The 22125-nt window shown below is 52.1% G+C and overlaps 2 protein-coding genes across 5 annotated transcripts; both read right to left on the reverse strand.

Annotated features, from left to right (window-relative positions):
* Positions 1-197: 197 nt before the first annotated feature.
* Positions 198-17211, reverse strand: taf1 (TAF1 RNA polymerase II, TATA box binding protein (TBP)-associated factor). 4 transcript variants are annotated; one of them, XM_067228542.1, is made up of 41 exons: positions 16881-17210; positions 16545-16665; positions 16251-16374; positions 16022-16138; positions 15652-15774; positions 15101-15342; positions 14775-14990; positions 14158-14397; positions 13855-14059; positions 13593-13700; positions 13263-13430; positions 12998-13125; positions 12759-12866; positions 12137-12310; positions 11669-11842; positions 11313-11417; positions 10970-11170; positions 10754-10895; positions 10043-10173; positions 9847-9927; positions 9568-9717; positions 8824-8943; positions 8551-8726; positions 8211-8443; positions 7763-7970; positions 7272-7443; positions 6763-6974; positions 6420-6528; positions 6175-6273; positions 5904-6081; positions 5593-5660; positions 4873-4995; positions 4587-4679; positions 3840-3924; positions 3634-3701; positions 3408-3524; positions 2005-2100; positions 1603-1831; positions 1277-1454; positions 875-1096; positions 198-339 (listed from the first exon to the last, which is right to left on the reverse strand). In XM_067228542.1, coding segments are annotated over exons 2-41 (5838 nt in total). In that variant the 5' UTR covers positions 16659-16665; positions 16881-17210; the 3' UTR covers positions 198-338. The 4 variants fall into 4 exon arrangements, with proteins under 4 accessions (XP_067084643.1, XP_067084646.1, XP_067084644.1 ...); XM_067228545.1 differs by lacking the exon at positions 198-339 and adding an exon at positions 2582-2686 and having other exon boundaries at positions 874-1096; positions 16881-17211; XM_067228543.1 differs by lacking the exon at positions 198-339 and having other exon boundaries at positions 874-1096; positions 13855-14056.
* Positions 17212-19533: 2322 nt separating this feature from the next.
* LOC136933430 (rho-related GTP-binding protein RhoG-like) lies at positions 19534-21369 on the reverse strand. The gene is made up of 2 exons (XM_067228811.1): positions 21248-21369; positions 19534-20589 (listed from the first exon to the last, which is right to left on the reverse strand). The coding sequence occupies exon 2, from the start codon at positions 20555-20557 to the stop codon at positions 19982-19984; it is 576 nt and encodes a 191-aa protein (XP_067084912.1). The 5' UTR covers positions 20558-20589; positions 21248-21369; the 3' UTR covers positions 19534-19981.
* Between the last annotated feature and the right edge of the window lie 756 nt (positions 21370-22125).

Consider the following 22125-nt stretch of genomic DNA (forward strand, 5'->3'; position numbering starts at 1 on the left):
AATTGTGTAGTTTGTACTTGACATACATACACTCGTTGGCAATTCTGATTAAGACCAACAATTTGAGTTTCTGCTTAACCCTGCAGGGGCAAAACCTTTAATCCATGTTATTTCCCCCTCCCCTTTATAAAATCAAAAGAATTTGTCTAAACCAAGCAACTAATCAAATACTTATCACTAGATTGCTCTCGCTCCTCGAGTCCATATTCTGACCCCAGAGGGGAGTCACTGAACTGACTGGCAAGAGGGGGAATGCAGATTTATGGCACATGGATAACATTCGGATTGGCACCAATTCGGTCATAAAATCATCAGCTTTAGATTCCTTCTTCAATTTCCCTTAAGTCAAGCAGAGGTGAAAGAAGGAAAACAACATGTTTATGATCAAACCACGGATAAAACCAGATAAAGGCTTCATGTCAGCATTTATTCACCTCAGCGAAGCACCAAACTGAAAAAACCTTGACAGCTGTACAATTGCAAGAATGAGATCAAACTATCCAACTTGCTTCAAAGCTTCATTTGAGATTGTACAAGTCCAATATCAACAACAAAATGCACTGCAACATTGGCAACTTACATGAGTGTAAAAAAACGAAAAACAAGTCTATATACACACACATGTTTTGGTACATTGAAAAGAATGTACCATTTAGAAGACATTGATTAAAAGCATCAAGTATGGAATTCAAACATTCTTTGTACAAAAGAAGCTTTCTCAAGGCCAGCAATACATGAATGGTGAAGACAGACATACTATGTTTGCTTTTTAATTGTCACAAGAAAGGGATTGAAAGAGAGTGAGTGAGACACAGAGAGAAAGAGACAGACAGAGAGAGAGACAGACAGAGAAGAGGGGTTCCAAAGGTTTTACTAGTTGTCAGACTCGTTGTCGCTGTCCCCCCCGATGGATCGGAACTCTTCGCTGTCCTCGTCGTCCTCGCTCAGCTGGGCCTGGGTCAGCACGCTGGGGCCCCTCCTCTGAGCGTCTTCCTCCTCCTCCTCCTCCTCCTCGCTGATGCCATAGCCCTCGCCGTTGCCCATGTTTGGGGCCTGCGTTGGAGCCTGGCCGTCAGTCTCCTCATAGCTCCCATAGCTGGGACAGACAGGGAGAGAGAGAGACACAGAGAGAGAGAGAAATACAAAGAGAGAGACACAGAGAAATACAAAGAGAGAGAGAGAGAGATTATTCCAAAGCCATCAGGTGTTTGTGATCGTTCCCTCCAGACAGCACGTTGGGGGGGGGGGGGGGTACGTCCCACTCTGGAGGCCGTACCTGACGTTGCTGTCCTCCATGTGCGTCTGGTCGGGCCCCTCCTCCCCCTCGTAGGACATCATGCTCTCCTCCTGCTCCAGGCCCATGCGGGCCGTCTCCGGGTGGGGCCTGGGCGGCGCCGGGGGACACAGCTCCACCTCGCGGTCCGAGTCGCTGCCGCTCTCCGACAGGTGGATTGCTGGGACGGAAACGAGGGGAGGGACGGTTAGAAAGGGAAGGCTGTTACTGGTCATTTCCAACCCCCCTACAATATCTAAGGTCTCCCTCTCCTTCCCTCCCCCCCCTCTCTCCCCTCTCTCCCACCCCTCCTCCCCTCCCCTCCTCACAGGAGAATGGGTTGTCCCCCTCCTCCTCGCTGGCGTCGTCCTCCCCGTCGGACATGAGCAGGTCCTGGTAGAGCACGCTGGCCTGGGGCTGGCCCCGGCCGAAGCCTCCCTCCACCTCCTCCTCCTCGTCCTCCTCCTCGTCCTCGTGGCCGAGCAGGCGCCGGCGTGGCGGCAGCAGCATCTCGTCGTCGTCCTCGTCGTCGTCCAGGTCGCCCTCGCCGTCCTCCGCCTGCAGAGGAAGAGGGGGGTGAGGGGGTGAGAGAGGCTGGTACTGTCGCCCGCGTCAACGTGTCATCCGTGTCTTTCTGCATGTCATGACACAGCCACGTCAGAGTGGACTCGGAGGGAGAGGGTGCGAGCGAGTTACGAGGGCGGGGGGGAGGAGAGGGGGCGGGGGCTTACAGGAGCAGGGGTCTTGGGCTTGCCGTCATCGTCCTCCTCAAAGCCTTCGATGTCGACGTCAGACTCCTCCTCCCCTAGCCTCCTGCCGTGGCGACCCTGAGGGGCAGGCAGACACGAGGTTGGACTACCCTGACTGACCACGGGTGCTCTCGGAAAGTGGAAAAGCTGTGGTTTGATTTGTTTTTTTCAATCGTATAAAAAAAAGAAAAAAAAAAAAAAAAAAAAAAGATGGATAACGACGCATTCTTAAACTTAAGCTGGTATGACATGCAGACGCGATACAAATGTAGTGCAGTAAAAAAAAAAAAAAAGACCTGCGTAGGAGATTGTCATTGCTAAACACAAGACGACATTCCGGAATGGCCTCGGGGGTTTGCCATAACGTGGCCAGTCTGACGGGCAAACTCCACAGTGCGGTGGCGATATGGGTGGAGGGGGGGGGTGTAAGGATGGAGGCAGATACGGGGGTGAGGGAGGCGGCGGGTGTGAGGGGAGGGCAGTGGAGGTGAGATGGCCCCCCCGGGCAGACTTGCTGTCTCCCCTCTCTCTCTCTCTCTCTCTCTCTCTCTCTCCGTACCTGCCCTCCTCTCTTCTCTGGAGCGGCCAGGAGAGGTCCCTCAGAGAACAGGCCCGCGTCTCTCTGCAAGCCCACTGAGCCCACGCTGTCAAACAGATCTGACGGCTGGCCCCGCAAACACGCACACACCCCACCCCCACACAGAGAAAGCCAGAGAGAGAGAGAGAGAGAGAGAGAGAGAGAGAGAGAGAGAGAGAGAGAGAGAGAGAGAGAGAGAGAGAGAGAGAGAGAGAGAGAGAGCGAGAGAGAGACGGAAAGAGAGACAGAGACAGACAGAGCAATGAAGAAAGAAAACCAACAAGGGAAGGAAAAAAATCACAGGGCAGAAGAGAAGAGAAAAGCTACAGTGTTTAGGAATGCTACAGAGGAACAAGACTGTGTCAGAGGAGCAAGACTGTGTCAGAGGAGGCACAGCATAGGAAAGTGAGTGAGTCGCGGCTAGCGTTAGCCTAGCATGTGCTAAACCAGCGTGTCGCACACCTGGTGTGGGTTTTGCAGTCAAATAGGTGTGGCAAAGACAACGAATGTGCTGTTCCTTGCGTTTGCACTGAGAAACAAAAGCATGGTGGATGGATCGTCTGCTTCACCCAGCCAGACGGCCCCGGCTCAGGACGGTCAGCTGGCGTCAAGGACGCTAGGTCTAGAATCTTCTAAATCCCGTTCTCTAGTAGTAGCTTCAAGTTTGAAAATGTGGTTGAACCTGCGTTCCTTTGGTTAGTGTTTGCAGTGAAAGAGGCTCAAAGACGGAAAGTAGCCTCCGAGATGGGAAACCCAGGGTAGTGGTGTTTGTTAGTGACTCAGGCCCAGTGTGCGTGTGTGTTCCTACCTGGGGTGTGTAGGGTCCCGGGGTGAGGGGGTCCAGCCCGTCCAGGTCGGCAGCGTCCAGGGCGGCCTCTTTAGCCGTGGAGATGTCCTTCTCCAGCTGGGTGAGGTGTTCGTCGTACTGCAGGGACACACCGCGACACAGACAGGGTGACTCGGCGATCACGGTCGTCGTGACGACATACAACACAGTACAAAAGGACAGTGTGATGCGAGGAAAGTGTTCGCACCTCCGCCAGGGTCTGCTTGCACACGTTGACGATGTCCAGGGCGGTTTTGGTGTAGGGGCTGTCTGGACCTACAAAAAACCCCACAAAAAAAACACAACACAACACACACAAACATATCTGTCAGTCAGGACATGATGCATGAGGCTCCTGTCTCAGATGAAAAGCTGACATCCCAGCTGCTGGGTAGGAAAGCCGAGAGCGCTCACCGTTGTACTTGACACTGTTGGTGTGGACGAGAGTGACGTCGAACAGGAACACGTCCCGGTTCTGGTACTTGTGTTTGGAGATGTTCTGGTGGAGGGAGACAGACGAGGAGAGGTTACACAGGAGGAGGAGAGGTTCCACAGGAGGAGAGGAGAGGTTCCACAGGAGGAGAGGAGAGGTTCCACAGGAGGAGGAGAGGAGAGGTTCCACAGGAGGAGAGGAGAGGTTCCACAGGAGGAGAGGAGAGGTTCCACAGGAGGAGGAGAGGAGAGGTTCCACAGGAGGAGAGGAGAGGTTCCACAGGAGGAGGAGAGGTTCCACAGGAGGAGGAGAGGTTCCACAGGAGGAGGAGAGGTTCCACAGGAGGAGGAGAGGAGAGGTTCCACAGGAGGAGGAGAGGTTCCACAGGAGGAGAGGAGAGGTTCCACAGGAGGAGAGGAGAGGTTCCACAGGAGGAGGAGAGGTTCCACAGGAGGAGAGGAGAGGTACCACAGGAGGAGAGGAGAGGTTCCACAGGAGGAGGAGAGGTTCCACAGGAGGAGAGGAGAGGTTCCACAGGAGGAGAGGAGAGGTTCCACAGGAGGAGGAGAGGTTCCACAGGAGGAGGAGAGGTTCCACAGGAGGAGAGGAGAGGTTCCACAGGAGGAGAGGAGAGGTTCCACAGGAGGAGGAGAGGAGAGGTTCCACAGGAGGAGAGGAGAGGTTCCACAGGAGGAGAGATAATTGAGGCGGTTTGAACCCCGGCTCACCTTGCGGAGGTTCTCCAGATCCATGGGGCTGACGATCACTTTGTAATAATCTGGGACAAACTTCTTGTTGACAGGATGGTGGAACGGCCATGACTGGGGGAGGGAACAAGAACAAAACCAAAAAAAAGACCTTTTATAAACATTACAATATTTTTGTCATAGTCTAAATGAACTGTTAGTTTAAGTGAGCGAATTTCAGTGCAGACAGTCATACAAACAAGTGGAAAAATTGACTTAAATTCTTTTTTTTAACGTTTACAGTCGAATTGCAGGGGGTTCCACTCACGTCAGGCACGGCCATCATCTTCTGAGTGACGATGTTGTCCAGGATGAAGGAGAACGCCACCTGGTCGTCATCGTCCAGCAGTGGGTTGATGGCCTTCTCCAGCCTCACCAGCCTGTCCTCCTTCTGCTCACAACGAGACCCAGGGTCAGAGGGAGGAGACAGGGTGTGGAGAGTTGGGGGGATGGGAGAGAGGGTGTGGAAGGTTGGGGGGGTGGGAGAGGGTGTGGAAGGTTGGGGGGGTGGGAGAGAGGGTGTGGAAGGTTGGGGGGATGGGAGAGAGGGTGTGGAGAGTTGGGGAGATGGGAGAGAGGGTGTGGAAGGTTGGGGGGATGGGAGGGAGGGTGTGGAGAGTTGGGGGGATGGGAGAGAGGGTGTGGAAGGTTGGGGGGATGGGAGGGAGGGTGTGGAGAGTTGGGGGGATGGGAGAGAGGGTGTGGAAGGTTGGGGGGATGGGAGGGAGGGTGTGGAGAGTTGGGGGGATGGGAGAGAGGGTGTGGAGAGTTGGGGGGATGGGAGAGAGGGTGTGGAGAGTTGGGGGGATGGGAGAGGGTGTGGAAGGTTGGGGGGATGGGAGAGAGGGTGTGGAAGGTTGGGGGATGGGAGAGAGGGTGTGGAAGGTTGGGGGGATGGGAGAGAGGGTGTGGAGAGTTGGGGGGATGGGAGAGAGGGTGTGGAGGGTTGAGGATGGGAACAAAAAGGAGACAGGCGATCACCCCTCACCTCTTTCAGCTTCGTATCACAGAGGTCCAGCATGGACTGGGCCACCTGGGTGATTGGATGCTTCGCCCCTGAATAAACACACACACACACACACATTAGACCTAACAAAAAAAATCAGTTTACTATAAAACCAGCAACATCCTGGTGATTTCGACCCCAGGCCACGCCCTCCCTCCTGGGTTTCCCCAGGCCACGCCCTCCCTCCTGGGTTTCCCCAGGCCACGCCCTCCCTCCTGGGTTTCCCCAGGCCACGCCCTCCCTCCTGGGTTTCCCCAGGCCACGCCCTCCCTCCTGGGTTCCCACGCTCGTACCGTTGTAGGTCCCGCTGTTCTTGACGATGAGCTCCACGTTCTCGCGGAACTCGTCCCGGGACGGGTACATGCGCTTGCGCACGTTCTCCCTCAGGGTCTGCAGGTCCATGGGGCGCGTGATGATCTTGTAGTAGTCCTTGACCACCTTGGCGTTGACTGGGGTGTGGAAGGGATAGGTCTGAGGAGGGGGGGGGAGGTGGTTACCATGGTTAAGAGGCGGGGAGAATATGAAACAGTGTGAGGTGAGTGTGAGGTGAGCGTGAGGTCTCACATTTGGGTGATCCCTCATGTCGTTGATGACGCTCTCCAGGACCGAGGACAGGGTCACCATGGGGTCGGTGCGTCTCCGGTGGATGGACTTGTGCGGCCTCTGGAAGAGAGAGACGACAGGTTAGGGGCCTGACCGGACGCCGGCCAATCACAGCCGTCAGATTGTGCAGGCGTGTGCTGGGAGGGGACCGCGAGAGAGAGCGAGAGAGAGAGCGAAAGAGAGAGAGAGAGAGGGGGGAGGCTCACGTTCAGGTAGTCACAGTGCACGGCCGATCCAACACGCCTCTTCTTCTTGGGAGGCAGTTGCTGTTTGGGGAACTTCAGCACCAGAGACTTCCTGCGTACCTCGTCGGCACTGGAGGTGGGGAGGGGGTGGGGAGGGTCAAGCATAAGACAGTTATTCACTTACAAGCTACGACCACACATCGGTGGAGATTCATAATGAGGGTTACATCTACAGAAGTCCAGCCTGTAGACATGTGGTTCTGCACCATTTTTGGGGGATTGTGAGCCTAAGCTAGCCTGGCACTGTTGTATATATGTGTGTGTGTGTATATGTGTGCGCGTGTGTGTGCGGATCCCGTCTCACCTCTCGATGAGCTGCTTGCCCAGGACGATCTTGGTGCCCTCCACCTTGATGAGCTCCTCGTTGTCGTTGTGGATCACCGTCTTCTCCAGCTCCTCCTCCTGCTCCTCCGTCATGGCAACGGGGTTGGAGGGCGGCGCGTTGGTCTGGTAGTACAGCGGGCAGAACTTGTTGGTGCGCATGTGTCCGATGGCGCCGCAGGCTCCGCACTTCAGCTGGGGAGGGGGGGGGGGGGGGGCGGGAGGAGAGCAGGAGCAACGGACAACCATTCAAACGCAGAGTCACCACTCGACTGCATGCACATGCAGGGGCGTTCAAATGGAAACGAATCACTCCCAAGATGCTTTGTAACACCAAAATACATGATGAATATATTTGTTTAATATTTTAATATCAATCATTAGAACTCCACACGAGCAAAACGTTCGGCGGACGGGTTATTTCCCAAATCGGTGGAGGGAGGATTCAAGAGGACAGAGCAGTGAGTAAGGTATTGAAGTCGGCAAGCTTACTTTTACCTTGAGGTCAGGCCTCTCCTTGACCTTCTTGGCTTTCTTCTCCGGAGGGCCCTTGAACTTGTCCTTCTCCTGGTTCCTCTTCAGCCGGCGGAGCTGCTCCTGGATGCGCCGGCGCTCCTTCCTCATCTCCTCCCGGTGCTGCTCGTCGAACAGCGCAAACTTCCTTCTGCGCCCGCGACAAAAACACGGGCAGATGTAGGGGGGGGGGGGGGGGGGTCTTAGAACCGGGGTGCGGGCGGACGTGAACGACATAACCCGAGGGGGGGGGGGGCCTGGTGGCTCGCCGGGCGGGTACTGCATGGCCTTAGGGCCTGACGTGGTGGCTCCGGGTTCGAACCCGGCCCGCGCCGTTTCTGCACATAGCCCTCACTCTCTCTCTTACATTGCCCATCTATGTTAACCGTCTCACTAACCAAACCAGGGCCAAAAATATATTCAAAAAAATACAAAACAACAAACGTGGGAGAATGGCGGGAGGGACTCACATGAAGTCGTCGTCCTTGGTGGTGCGGATGCGGGTGTAGGCGTCGATGACGGAGGGCTTGCGCACCGTCTCGCAGCGGACGTACTCCTTGCCGTCCTCGTCCCGGAACGTGCGGTAGATCTTGAGGCGGCGCCCCGTGGCCGACGAGTTCAGGCTGGTGACCGACGACGTGTCGTCGTCTTTGTGGGAGCTGGTGGACAAGGCGCTGGCTGCGCGTCGTCGTGGTAACGTGACAGGGAGAGAGAGAGAGAGAAAAAGAGAATGGGTGTGTGAGAGTCAGTGTGAGAGTGAGAGAGTGAGTGTGAGAGCGAGTGAGTGTGAGAGTCAGTGTGAGAGAGTGAGTCAGTGTGAGAGAGTGAGTCAGTGTGAGAGAGTGAGTCAGTGTGAGAGAGTGACTGTGAGAGTGAGTGAGAAAGAGAGAGAACATTATCGACCGGACGTGAACTCACAGAAGCCCTTGCGGCGCTCCTTGCGCCCCTTGTGGTCGCGGTCGCTCTCCTCGCCCATCAGCATCCTCTGCAGCTCCTTGCGCTCCTGCTCCTCCCTCTCGCGGGACAGCTGCGAGCTGGTCTTCTTGTTCTGCAGCATGTTCTCGATGTTCTTCCCCATCTCCTCAAAGTCACTGTCCTCCGCCGAGCTGCTGTCCGTGTCGGTGGACAGGACCTCCGTGGACTCCAACACCCTTGGGGGAGAAGAGGGGGGTTTAGAGGAAGCTCTCTACCTTGCCTATGACCTCGTTGGCTAAACCGCTGACACAGAACGGCGGTGTGGGGGGAGGAGGGGCCGTACTTGTTCTGCAGGTCGAAGATGCGCTGGCACTCCTCTTTGTAGCGCTCCTGGTGTTCGGCCACGGAGAAGCGGGAGCCCCGGGCGAACTTGCTCATGGGCCCCTCGCCGGAGCGCGCCTGCTCCGTGGACATGGTCCTCACCACGTCGATCACCTCCCACCGCGAGAGCTTCTTGATCTGGGAAAAAAAAATAAACACACGGGACACGCGACGTTACGCACGACCGTACCTCGCGGTGGAGACGGGCGGAGGCGTGTTGGCGCCGCGTCCTCACCTCCTCCTCGGGGACGCCGAACTTGCGCAGCAGCTGCTTGGCGTTCTTGAGCGACAGCCGCCTCAGGTCGGCATCGGTGCCCGTGACCGTCTTCTTGGCGGGTTGCGGCTCTCGGTCGTCCTGGGAAGCGCAAGACACGACGTCATCACTGTGGTTCGCCGGGGCTGGGATTACTTTGCACTCTGGCTGGTCAATACAGGCAAGCTCCTGGACTCTGACCACTGAAATACTGAGTGAAACGCTTGTCATCTTTGATTTGTCTGCTGTACTTCCTGTATGCGCCACTTGTTTCGTTTCTTTGGATAAAAGCGGCAGCTGAATCTGCGGTCTTCAACCCTGGTCCTCGGGGACCCCCTGCATGTTTTAGACGCGTGTGTGTGTGTGTGTATCTGCTCCAACACACCTGATTCTAATGAAAGAGCTCGTTAACAAGCTCAGCAGAAGCCTGCTAACGAGCATTCATTTGAATCAGGTGTGTTGGAAGAGGGCAACATCTAGAACGTGCAGGACAGGGTGGTCCAACGAGGACCAGCGTTGAGAGAACCACTGTGTTGAAATAATAAAATGCACACACACACACAAAAGAAATACAATAAAACTAGTGTAACCAAACTAGAATTTTCCATTTCCGTACTTAACGTTAACCAAAAACACCCAAGTGAATGAATACACCAGTGCTGCCGTGTTTGCGGCCTGGTAGTCTCAGAGGACTGGCTGTCGGGAGGTCGGCGCTGGGCGAGCTACCTTCTGCTGAGTGGGCTTGTTTGGGACTTTGACGTAGGAGAAGCCCTCCCCACAGCCGGTGGGGTCGGCCACGCCCGTCACCTCCAGCAGACACTTCCCCTTCATGGCGGCGATGAAGGCTCGCGTCGTGTTCCAGGGCGCCGTGCGGACCTAGACAGCGGCAGAGGGAAAACTCGTGTTTTTTTGGGGGGGGGTCTGACTGGGTATTTTTGGGATGGTCGCTTCTTGGCAGGAGGCTGAGGTGCGTGGGGTCGATCGCGACGCGAGCAAAGCTTGTACCTCGTCGTCAATCTTCATCTGGAAGTCCTCTTCGTTTTCCTCCTCGGGGGCAAAGAAAGACTTTTCCCCGTAGCCAGCATCCTGAAGAGAGAGTTCAGCAGTTATAGCTATACCAGACATACCAAACAAAACTATGCCAGATACACTGCACCACACGTAACCGGACACGGTGTAACAGCAGACGCTCTGGTCCTACCTTGAGTCTCTGCTCGGCCACCAGCATGCTGTAGTAGGCGCAGCACTGCTCAGGGGACACCATGGCCCTGATCTCCTCCTCCGTGGGGAGCCTGAAGTCGGGCTTCAGCACCCACCAGTTGGAGTCCATCCCTGGAGGATGAGACGGGTCAGCTTCTCGCAGCGTTTCGCTGGCGCCTGAACTTCACGGCCTAACCCCCTTCCTGCCTGACAGCTCCTCTCAACGACATCGGACCTGGTCCTAAAGACCTAGATGCTACTCTTGACCCGCTAACGCCGTGACGAAAACGTGTTGTCGTCACTCGAGGGAGGTCAGTGTCGGTGTGATGTCTCGTGCGTGACATGGATCGGGTTCGTACTTCCTGCTCTTGCCCTCGAGACCGCTTCTTACCTTCGTAGCGAAAGCCGTACCAGTCATAAAAGGCTGACCTCTTTCTTTCTGCACGCCTGTCTGTCAAAAGCAAGGCACACCACCTCTGAGCTCTCGCTGCTAAACAAGCCACTAGGGCACCTTGCTATCAGATCTACACATCCCTGACATGAGGGACAGGAGACAGACACAGTTCAAAGGTGCAGATTGTTTTTCTTGTGACGTGTATTGCACGCCCGGCGATACTATCGGAACAAACAACACAAGGCATAAACATAAAAAGGGAAAGGGAGGGGGAAAAAAGTATCGTAGGCCAATGGGGATCACCGGTTACACGTGTACCTGTCCGCTTGAAGTCGGCGCAGAGTTTGAGGCGTTTGCGGATGCTGCTCTCGGAATGGGAGGGGAAGGCCTTCTTGATATCCTCCATTCGAATCCTCCGCGGCCGGTCTTTGCTCTTCCAGAACAACCGATAGATGAACACCTGGAGAACGAGAGGCCGGAAGTGAGACAGATAAGACCCGAAAAGGCGTTGTGCGCGTGGATTCGAGGGAGTACCTGTAGGAAGTCTCGGATGTGGGTGTTGGCCCGTTTGGAGTTGGGCCCGGGGACCTCGTAGAGAGGACACTCCTGGCCGACCACGAAGATGTCCACCAGCTCACGGACGAAGTAGCCCTGCCGCGTACGCAGCACCAGGAAGTCCGTCTCGGGCATCTTGTGGAGGTAGATGGGCGCGCGGAATAGGTTGTTCTCGAAAGCCTGAAAGGACAAATACGAAACGTAAAAAAACACGACACAAACACGACAAAAAAATGACATTGACGATTATCTGTGAGGGGAGTTGTCGTGGAGAAGCCCATAGGAGGTACTAGTTTTCCTCCCCACACCACATGAGACTGACCGGTAGGAGCTGCCCAGGGTGGAGGGATCCTAGGAAGGGCGAGGTGTGGCAGTAAACCGTCTCTCCGTACTTGCAGTCAGGAGCCCCAGGATCCTTCCCTGGTTTCTGGAAGATAAACATGGAAAAACTAAAACAAACCGCAAGGAAGAAGAAGAAAAATGCTGAGGGGAAAGTGGATGTCGACTGTATGAAACAACCAACGAATATATCAATATATCTTGGCCAGGTCTCCCTTGAAAAATAGATTTTTTATCTCAATGGGACTCTCTTGGTTAAATAAAGGTTAGGGGTCTAGCTAGTCCTTTTGGATCTGAGGGGGCAGGAGAGCGGGGACAGGACCGGAGACGAGACTCAACTCTTTTGTAGTAGTTCTTGATCTTGGTTGCCATGCCGACTTGCATGATGAGCGGGGGGTATTCCTCGCTGTACTCCGCCAGGATCAGGTCCCCGTCTTTCCCCGTCAGGTCCTGGGCGGTGCGCATGAAGAACATGTCCCCTCCGCCCGACGCCTGCCGCTCCTGCTCTCGCATCTGGAGGGGCGGCAAACATCGTCAAGTCTCACACAACAACAACAACAACAACAACACACCTAAGGTAAATGTCAAACGTTTACAGAGGGATATTAAGGGGAAAAAACAGATGTGTTTAGGATTTAAATCATGATAAAGTAGTCCCTTTTTGTTCAACGCTACATGGGGGACGGGGGGGGGGGTTTTGAACCTGGGGGTTTTCTTAAATCTGCAGGCAAACCGCTCTACCACCAAGCCACGCCCCCTCCTCGGCTAGAGGGGGAACGCGGGGTCGAGGCTAGCCTCGTGTCTCACCTTGGCCTTCTTCTTGATCTGTTTGAGCAGAGGCTGGGAGGCGTGGGGGCCCGGTTGGGACAGGGTGCCGAAGGAGTACTTCTTCAGGGAGGGCCGGTGGAACTGCCGGAGCTTCATGGGGCCCATGTGGGTGGGGAAGAACGGCTGCCGAAGCTCCACGGCCGGGATGGAGTGCTGAGACACAACATCACCAATGTCATGGGATTTCATGGGATTATTTACATTTACATTTAGTCATTTAGCAGACGCGACTTACAGTAAGTACAGGGACATTCCCCCCGAGGCAAGTAGGGTGAAGTGCCTTGCCCAAGGACACAACGTCAGTTTGCATGACCGGGAATCGAACTGGCAACCTTCGGATTACTAGCCCGATTCCCTCACCGCTCAGCCACCTGACTCCAGGTGCTCAGCCAACTTACACCACTTATTTAAGATTTACTCCTATATGTTGAATGTATGCACCCTCTTGCCAAAGTCAATTCCTTGTCTGTGTAAACTTTCATGGCGATTAAAACCCTTTTTGATTCTGATTATATCCAAAGTGAGTGAGTGTGGTGAGATTTGAACCTGGAATCTCTTGACCTAGCTGGTCAAAATCTGTTTCCAGGGATGTTCTGCTCACCTGAATGATGTTGCCCCCAAACGTTCCCCTCAGGCCCTGCTGCTTGGGGTAGTAGAACTCGTCGTTGGACAGGTTCCACTGGTCCTTCACCTCCGGCTGGGACATGTTCTGGCGGGAGAAACAGAAGGTCGTTTTCCTGGGGGGGGGGTTAAGTTCCAGACCTTGAGCCCCCCCCCCCCCTTTGCTTGTGATTGGCTGACGGAGGTGGACGTGAACCCGGGCTCTGGCCGCTCCTGTACCTGCTGGGGCTCGTCTTTGATCACCCCGGTCTTCCCCAGCAGGATGCGACTCTTCTTCAGGGCCGACTCCTTCTTGTTCTCCTTGGACGGAGAGTGGGACGTCCTCTCCTCCTTCTCATCCGGGATCTCTGTGACGGGGGGAAGAAAAAAAACAGAGGACGTTTCTTCAGAATTTGAGCTCCGGGGCTAGAGATTTTATTATCACGATACTTCAGAAGTGATATAAGACGACTGGGAGTGAGGGGTTGAACAGTCTGGGGGGTACCTAAGATGATGTTCTCGTCGTTGGGGTCCAGGGTGAGGACCGGGGGGGACAGCAAGCGGTCCATGGCCTGGTCGTCCCAGATGATGTTGTCCTCCCAGCGCCCGTACACCAGCTCCTCGTTGTCGATGGGGAAGATGGAGAACCAGGGGGCGTCGTCCTCGTGGGAGGCTGTGGAGGAGCACAGGGGAGGGCGTATCGCCCGGTCAAGAGGGCCCGAAACACCCGCGTCCCTCCATTTCGGTTTCCCGGAGGACGGGGGTGCAGTGCTGTGGTACGAAAAGGGCACTGAGGCTCCATCGCCAGCCGACGGGCGGCCCGGCCTCGCGGTACCTTGGTGGTCATGGTTGTGTTTGTCCCGCTTGGACCCGGAGAGCGAGGGGGGTTTGGGCATGGGTGGAGGGGTGGGAGGCACCAGCTGGGAGTTACTTCTGCTAAGACCTGGCGGGGGCGCAGACAAACACACACAGAAACAACGCCTTGAGTGCCTATCCCCCGACTACAGCAGCGAGGGTGGGATTGCGGTCTAGGCGAACGCCACTAGGTTCTACCGTACGCAAGGCGTGGCCTGTTTGGAAGCGGCGTCCGAACTCACCCTGCTGTGCGTTGTAGGCGTTGGCGTTGCGCGTCATGCTCGAGGGCAGCCACCCGGCCAGGCTGGCTCGCTGGGTCTTAGTGCCTTTGTGTTTCACGTCCTCGCCGTTCCAGATGATGTCGTCCTCCCACTGAAGCTGGGTGACCATGAGGAAGAGCTCGTTCTCCAGAGTCTCTTTCTCCTGGCTCTCCTCGCCCGTCATCTGCTAGTAGACAAACACAGAACGAGGTCGGACGTATGTTTTCACGCTTCAGAGCCAAGTCGGATCTGGCCTTAGCCGGGTTGAGTCGCGGGGGTCGATACCTCCGCGGGAGGTTCCGGCGCCGGTTCAGGCTCTTCCTCCTCCTTCTCGTCGTCGTTCTCCTCCTTCAGCCTGAAGCCGTACTGGAAGCCGCTGCCGTCCTCGGGCACCCCCAGCATGTCGTACCAGAGCTGGGCCGGGCCGTAGCGCCACTCGGCCACCTTGGGACGCGACTCGGCCACCTTGTCGCCGTCCCCCGAGGCCTGGGAGAACTTGGACTCGACAGGGGCCATCATGGTGATCTAAAGGGGGGAGGAATCAGATGGCTGAGCGGTTAGGGAGTCGGGCTATAAATCAGAAGGTTGTTGGTTCGATTCCCGGCCGTGCAAAATGATGTTGTGTCCTTGGGCAAGGCACTTCACCCTACTTGCCTTGGGGAGAATGTCCCTGTACTTACTGTAAGTCGCTCTGGATAAGAGCGTCTGCTAAATGACTAAATGTAAATGTTATGTAAAGGGGGGAGGAATCAGACGGATGTGGTTCCAAGTGGACGTGACGTTGGCCAAGACTGCGTGGTTACCAAAAGCTGGTCAATGTAGGAGCCGGGCCGGGCGATGCTTCCTATTAGGGGACATGACATACTGAGCGAATCTTCCCCCACGAGACCACATGCACTCACCTCGTCATCCGAGAGACACTGCTCTGGGGGTGGAGCGGAGGCGTATTCGTACTCCCAGCCAGACTTCAGCTCTGAGCCCTGGTCCATGGGCTCCCCCTCTGGGGGCGGCGTCCCCGGCTGGGGGTCTCGATGCTTCCTCCTCCGCTTCCTCCGGGCGCTCCTCCACACCGACGGCATGTTCTTCCCGGGGCCAAACAGACGGAGGAAGCGCAGAACCTAGCCGGGTTTTGGCGAATTTGAAATGGTAAATAACCGGTTAAAAGACTAAGAATAACTAAGAATTGGAGTTTTTGGGACATGTGCGGTAAACGTAAAGAAGGCCTCACCCTTCCGGGCCTGAACACCGGGAAGAGCTCCGTGACCCCAGGGAGAGCTTTGGCGGCGTCCTTCTGCATGATGCCAGCCAGGGGGAGGGTGAGGCAGCCCGGGGGGCCCCCGGCCCCGGAGCCCGGGCCAGGCCGGTCCGTCTCGGACTCGGAGTCTGAGGAGCTGCTGAAGTCCACCTTGTCTCCCAGGGAGGAGGGGGCGATGATGGAGGGCAGGATGATGCCATCTCCTTCGTCCCCAACTGTGGAAGGAGACACACAGCCACATAAATACAGATACACTCCGCTGCTTACCGTCCCAATGTAAACCCGAAAAACTCAGTTTTTAATTCCTGCACAGACTTTCATGATTGATGTCACGGCAACATGCCAAAGAACATGGTCTGAACATTTTTCACGTACGAACATAAATCTCCCTACGGTTTCTCAAATACATTGGGGAATGAACAGGGAACGTTTGAACAACTCTGTCGAACACACTGGACTAGGAAGTCCTGAAGGTAAACATATATCCGGAGTACAACGTGTCGACTTTGGGATTCAGTCCTCACCACTGGTCGTCTGTGGGGCGGATTCCTCTTTCTTGCCCTGGGTGGGGACGATGGGCGGAGGAGGAGGGGGCATCAGCTTGGCGTCGATGTCTTCACAGTCGGCATCGTAGTCATCCTCATCATCTGACAGGGTGGGGGGAAAAAAGCATCCTGTGAGACCAGACCCAGACATAGCCCGAATGCCACCATGGCTATATTAACAGGATACAGAGACAGTCAGGTGGCTCAGGAGTCAGGGGGCTGAGCGGTTAGGGAATCGGGCTAGTAATCAGAAGGTTGCCGGTTCGACTCCGGCCGCTCTGGATAAGAGCATCTGCTAAATGACTAAATGTAAATAACATGATTCAGAGCCAGAGACGGAATGTGTCACCTGTCCTCCTGGTGGGCTGGAGGGTCCCCATAGCGTGACGGTACTTCTTGGTCTCGTCCTCGGCCACCTCGCTGATGTCGGAGTAATCCACCGCGTCTTCGGTGCTCTTCACCCAGCCTGCAGGAGACAAGAGCGGCAGCCGTCACACGCGGCTCTCAAGGGGCTTCCAAAGGGGGGGGGGGGGGGGGGGGGGGGCGGCGGCCTAACTGTCAGGCCCGTTAAGGCTCACCCTCGGCATCTGTGCCCCCGGTGTCCCTGTCCTCGTCGGGGTCGTCGTCTTCGCTGGCCGTGATCTCTGTGATGAGCGTCCCCAGGCCGAGGGAGCCCAGGCCGGCCAGGTGCTTCTTACACTCCTACGATTACAGCAAGGAAGTCCGTTAAAAAAAATGCATATCAAATCAATACATTAAACAGTAATCAGATCTGCACCTCTCTTTGCTGCTTCAGGACTACGTGTGTCTCTTTCGAAAACACGTTTTGGTTTTTATATGTTCCTCGACTTTTTTTCGGCTTGCAAACTTACAGTGTCCAGCACGCTGTCACCCTCCAACTGCCCATCTTCGTTGATATTCCCGAAGAGGAAGCCAGTGAGAGAGAAGGGACGGTCTTGGTCTTCATCGCTGTCTGAATCCGACATCCTGACACTGAGAGACGTTTAACATACATTTAAGCAAACTGTTGACACTTACACTAACTACTGTTGAACTCTATGTATGTTTTGAAAGACTTAAAGATGTGACTTCACCAATGTTGCCATATTAGTTCAAACTCAAGGATGTTGTCCCGCATTGTTTACTGGCTAGACTATCTTAGTTAACGACAACTATAACTGCTGCTACTGTACATTGTGATAACATACCTCAGTTACTTGGCTTTCGGTCACTTATAGATAGATCAGTGGACTTAAATCAGTCAGGCTGCAGCCAGCTACACATGCATTATCATCAATCCAGCGCAGAACTAGTAGTTAGTGCAAAGCTGCACTAGTTACTTAGCTAACTAGCTGGGCTAGCATAGCCCGGCTGGCTATCGCCCTCAATGTCCTTATCGTTTCTTTCTCACCAGAAACTCTGTGTTGAGGTGTAATAAAGCGTAAACTAATCTACATATCTTTGTTTAGAATGAACGTTACCCAGATATGCAAGCTAGCTATACGGTTTCATGTTGTTTTTTAATCTGGAAACGCAAGCAAGCGAGCAGGCGATGCTGGCGCTTGCGCACAACAAATTTCCGTACGAGATGGCCAGCCTCGCGCTCAGTTTTCGACAGAGAACGGTACTTGGTCGCCATGTACCGGACACTAATAGTATGACAACTGGTGCCTGTTCTTTCGATTTGAATATATAAGTAGGCCTACTTGTCGACATTTAATATTGGTAAAGGCCAAATATAAAATGTGAAACAATATTCAACATTCCAACATTTATATGGTATCGTATGTAAGAAACAAAGAATCCTTGTTTGTATTTTGTGTTGAGTATACTGTATTCAGAGCTCAACAATTTCTATGCTGTCTTGACAGATATTGCAGTGTATTTAATCGCGTGGTGACCTCCTTGAGATACTCTCAGCATTAATGCGTTTCTTTCAGACTTCCGAGAACATTTGCGTCTTATACAAGGCTTGCACTCGTCATGTTATGCAGTACACGTCGGTGAGTCATTCGTGCACATGAATAGACCATCTCAGCAAACAGCCACAATGAGATGTTTGTGTGAAAAGTGGCATTACAGGTATGATGTAAGTGTTCAGCGCGAAAGAACACCGCGGCTTGTTCCATGCCATTTGTCGCACTTACTAAGCACACTGTTAACAACATCTACATGCTGTCAGAGGCACACAAAAAAAGATGAAAAACAGCCAAAAGTGTTAACCCATGAATTTATTTGGCATGACTGATATCCTTTACAATATCACGTAATACAAATGTGATTTATGTCGCAGTTAAAAATTCTTATCAACTTACAAATTCCACAATGCATTCCATGCACATTGCTGACAGGCACTTCAAGGCCACGTTATTCCTTCGGAGGTAAAGGGCTGGAGAAGGCAATGTGTTTAAAGTTTAAACCTGATGATAGTCCCTGGGTTGTGCCTGTTCCAGAGGTCCAAACAACCACATGAGCAGAATAGTTCATCTCTGACCAATTCAAAATTGGCCAGTACATTAGCCAAGTTTGAAAGACTCGTTTCCTTTACTCAATGTATTTGGCAAGGGCTCAAATATTTATTTTGTGTACATAGTTTTATTAACCTGTGACGCAAATGACAAATTGCCATAATATTGGTTGCCTTCTTTTACAAGGTCTTTGATTACAAAGCTTATATAATGAACATAGAATAGAGGGTAAAAAGCTTGTTATCAAGGTTAATAAGGTAATTTAAACTGTTACTACACACACAGTAAAAATAGTAAAATATAATGTAAATTGGCTTTCTTACTGTGAAAATAAAAGATTAGATCAAAAATATATAACCAAGTCAAGCACTGAACAAAAAATGTAAATGCCCTAGGCACTGGCAGGTGCAATGTGTCTTGGTGATTAAAGCACAGGGCAACTTAAATCAAATTTAGTCAACAGGACAAGACTTTAAATATGTATTTAGCTTGAATTGAAATGTGATGAGTATCAGCAAGCCTTGTGGTCCTTCGGAAATAAAGGTTTTCTATCTCTGTAGGTACAGATATCACATCACAAAAGGCACGAGGCAGACCCGTTTTAAATCGGAAATAACCATCTGGATAAAAGCACCCTCGCATCCGTTCTGTATTCAATTTACAGTTGAAATGGTTCACAATCAATCATATGAAAAGACAATGATAAGTTAACAGAGTTAGCCACACATGTGTAGCATTGCAGCTAAATGTGGTACCTTTGTCATAGTACCTCCATGTAAGAGCACAAACTGTTAAGAAAGTGTACAGGAATATGGAATCCTAGAGTGGCAAAATTCAACATGTAAATAAGTTGCAACTGGACATGGAATGTATTTAACTTGTGGTTTAAACCTGTCTTGTGACAAAAGTTAGCCTATTACTCATTAGCAGGTCACCAATGAAATGGACAATCTAGGGGCAGTCAACAATCTCTTGCAAATCACTTGATGAACGATTCTTTCCCGATTGTTCCGTTCCTCTGATGATACGGCTAGATTAAATCTTTGTGACTTTTGTTTACTTAGCAGACATGGACAACCAAATCTGTACCCACTGAGACAATCAGCACGTTGTTTTGACAATAAAGCATTGTGCGCATTCCAAGCTCATAGTTTACGGAGTGCAGTCGAGGAGGAGCGGGAGCAACCACACGAGCTCTGGAAAACAGACCGATCTAATCAAAGTGTGTCTGTATTTAGGTTGACACTGCTAGACACCCTTTTTTGGTCTCGGTGCGGTATTGCGTGTCCTGAGACTTGACATGGTTGAAGCACATGCATTCGTGCATTCCTTCATCCAATAAGAGCAAAGGTTTTGCAATCAGTGGCACGGAGGTTTTTTTTTTTTACATATTGGCTATTTAAGGCACACAAGAAATGATTTACGAATGCCTTGTCATGACATAGAGGACAGGGCTGAAAGGAAATGTCATTAAAAGACTGGCCTGACATGGGAAGAGTGAGAAGTATGTGGTGTTGATCACAGCGCTGGAAGGGCACTTCAGGTGGCTACAAAGACAAGACACGTTCTGAAATCTCCCTGCCATCTTCACTTTGGTGTTTCGATTTCAGTGACATAAAAATCCATAGGCAGGTCGGTGGAATCAATGAAAAAAAACCACGGCTAGTGGTGAGGACCTCTTAAAAACGGAAAGAAAAATTATAATCTATTTGCGTAATAAAGAAGCCTGGCAAAGCTTACAATGGCAAGGGTTTGAATGTGGAAGGCCTACTGGAACCAAACTGGCAGAGCCAATCATTTCAGTCTCTTCCTCCAGTCTCCCCACAGTCTTAGGCACATGGTTACAACAGAACACACCTTTTGGGCGTTTTCTTAGCGACGGGGTTAAGCACGGCGCGCACAGCATCCGCAAACACCTCCCTGACGCCTTCCTGCATCAGAGCCGAGCACTCTAGGTATTTGACAGCCCCGATCTGCTTGGCTAAAGCGTTGCCCTGCTGTATGGTGGTGGGAGCTAGACCGTGCTCCTTCAGCTTCTTCACGGCCTCCGTGTCCCCTCGGAGGTCCTTCTTGGTGCCCACCAGCAGAACGGGAACTCCGGGGCAGTGGTGGGACACCTCGGGGTGCCACTTGTGTCGGACGTTGGCGTGGGAGGAGGGGCTGCCGATGGAGAAGCAGATGATGAAGACGTTGGTCTGCGGGTAGGAGAGGGTGCGGAGCCGGTCGTACTCTTCCTGCCCCGCCGTGTCCCACAGGTTGAGGCTGATGGCCCGGCCGTCGACGCTGATCTGGGCACTGTAGTTGTCGAACACGGTGGGGATGTACTCCTCCGGGAAAGCGTTGGTCGTGTAGGAGATGAGCAGACAGGTCTTACCCACGGCACCATCGCCCACCACCACACATTTTATGGTCTGCATGGTGCCCACATCCACTAGGGCGACGAAGGTGCCTGCGTGAAGGGGTCGGAAAGGAAGAGTCAAGAGAAGACGGCGTCATGCTCCTAATGTTGTGACCGAGTCAAGTATCGTCACAAGATGTTTAAGTATTAGTTACACTACCCATACTCTATTACTGTATAATCACTCTTGATGGTCCAGTGCTCTCTTCAACATAATACTAGTAAGCGACAAGAAAGTTTACATACAATCAGTACAGATATTAAATTGTAAACTAAATGGTAATTCATGGACTCGCTTCAACTTCGGCAAGTCGACCAACATTCAAGCTATGAGCGCTAATTCTGTACTGTACTATTTAGTTAGCATTCAAATCAGGCTAAACTCGCCGACTTGGCTAGAAAGCAAATGTTACAAAACGTACAGTTAAGCACATAATGCAGTAGTAAAGAAACACATTCAGGGAATGTGTTTTGCACGACACGACTGCAAAACAATAGCTAGATAACTATAAACATTTACCAAATAAACTAACCAGTGAATGCTTGCTAGTTAGCCCGTACAAGCTAACTTAGCACGCGCTTGAGTTTCCGTAGCAGAGTGAACTTATGGCTACAAGCTAACAGCTAAGCTAAAAGCTAAACAGTAACATTTATCCTCCAGTCAAATTAAACCCATCTGAAATAAGACCATAATACGAGCACAACTTACAGTGAAGTTTGTTAGTTAATCTCAATGTCCCATTAATTGAGGTCTCAACAGGTAAATTTCATAAATCACTCCACCGCCTTCTTGTTGTCTCGCGCCCTGTTTCGTTGTTTTAGAAGTTTGTCATCCGGGATTTTTTTCTGAAGCATTGTATTATGGTACATGTAGTGGCTGCACTATACTCGGTTGTAACTTCAAGAGTGTGGGTTTCACAGTTAAATTGAAACATGAACACACAACATTATCACGATTTCCCAAAATAAGACTCAAAATGTGTATCACAAAAGTTCATTATTTTATTTTTTTCGTCCAAAATGACAGTTATGACAAAATCTACATATATTTAAACAGAAGGCCATGCACTAAAGTGAACAATTCAAACCTATACCGACCTGCTCCAATCCTTATACTCTCTTCCTCACACAGAAGTACAAACATATTTGAAAATCTTTTCTCAAAACAGCTTACAATCCTCTCTCCATCACATACTATAACCTCCATATTAACAAACATTTTCTTTCTTTTCTCTGTGCACAAATGTTATTTTATCACAATTCCACAAGAATTGATCCATTGAATGTGATGAACAATTTAAATAAATTAGTCTACATTAATGAATTTCAACCTTTTTTGCTATTTTAATCAGGTATTTCTGAAGGGTGCTATACTTTCCATCGATACTAAGACCCTAACAGCAAGGTCTGTGAGTCTTTTGTCTTTCTCACAGGTGAGATGTACTACGTATCTGGTCATTCCTCTGAGAAACACCTAATAAAAGTCTGCATATACAAGGTGGTGTTTGTCTTCTACAGATGACTGGGGCACTGAGACGCAGGCCTCTTTGACCCTGAGATCCTTGGAATCATAGACCTGCTGTTCCT

The sequence above is a fragment of the Osmerus mordax genome, chromosome 25 (assembly GCF_038355195.1).
Source record: "Osmerus mordax isolate fOsmMor3 chromosome 25, fOsmMor3.pri, whole genome shotgun sequence".
NCBI classification, from domain to species: domain Eukaryota; kingdom Metazoa; phylum Chordata; class Actinopteri; order Osmeriformes; family Osmeridae; genus Osmerus; species Osmerus mordax.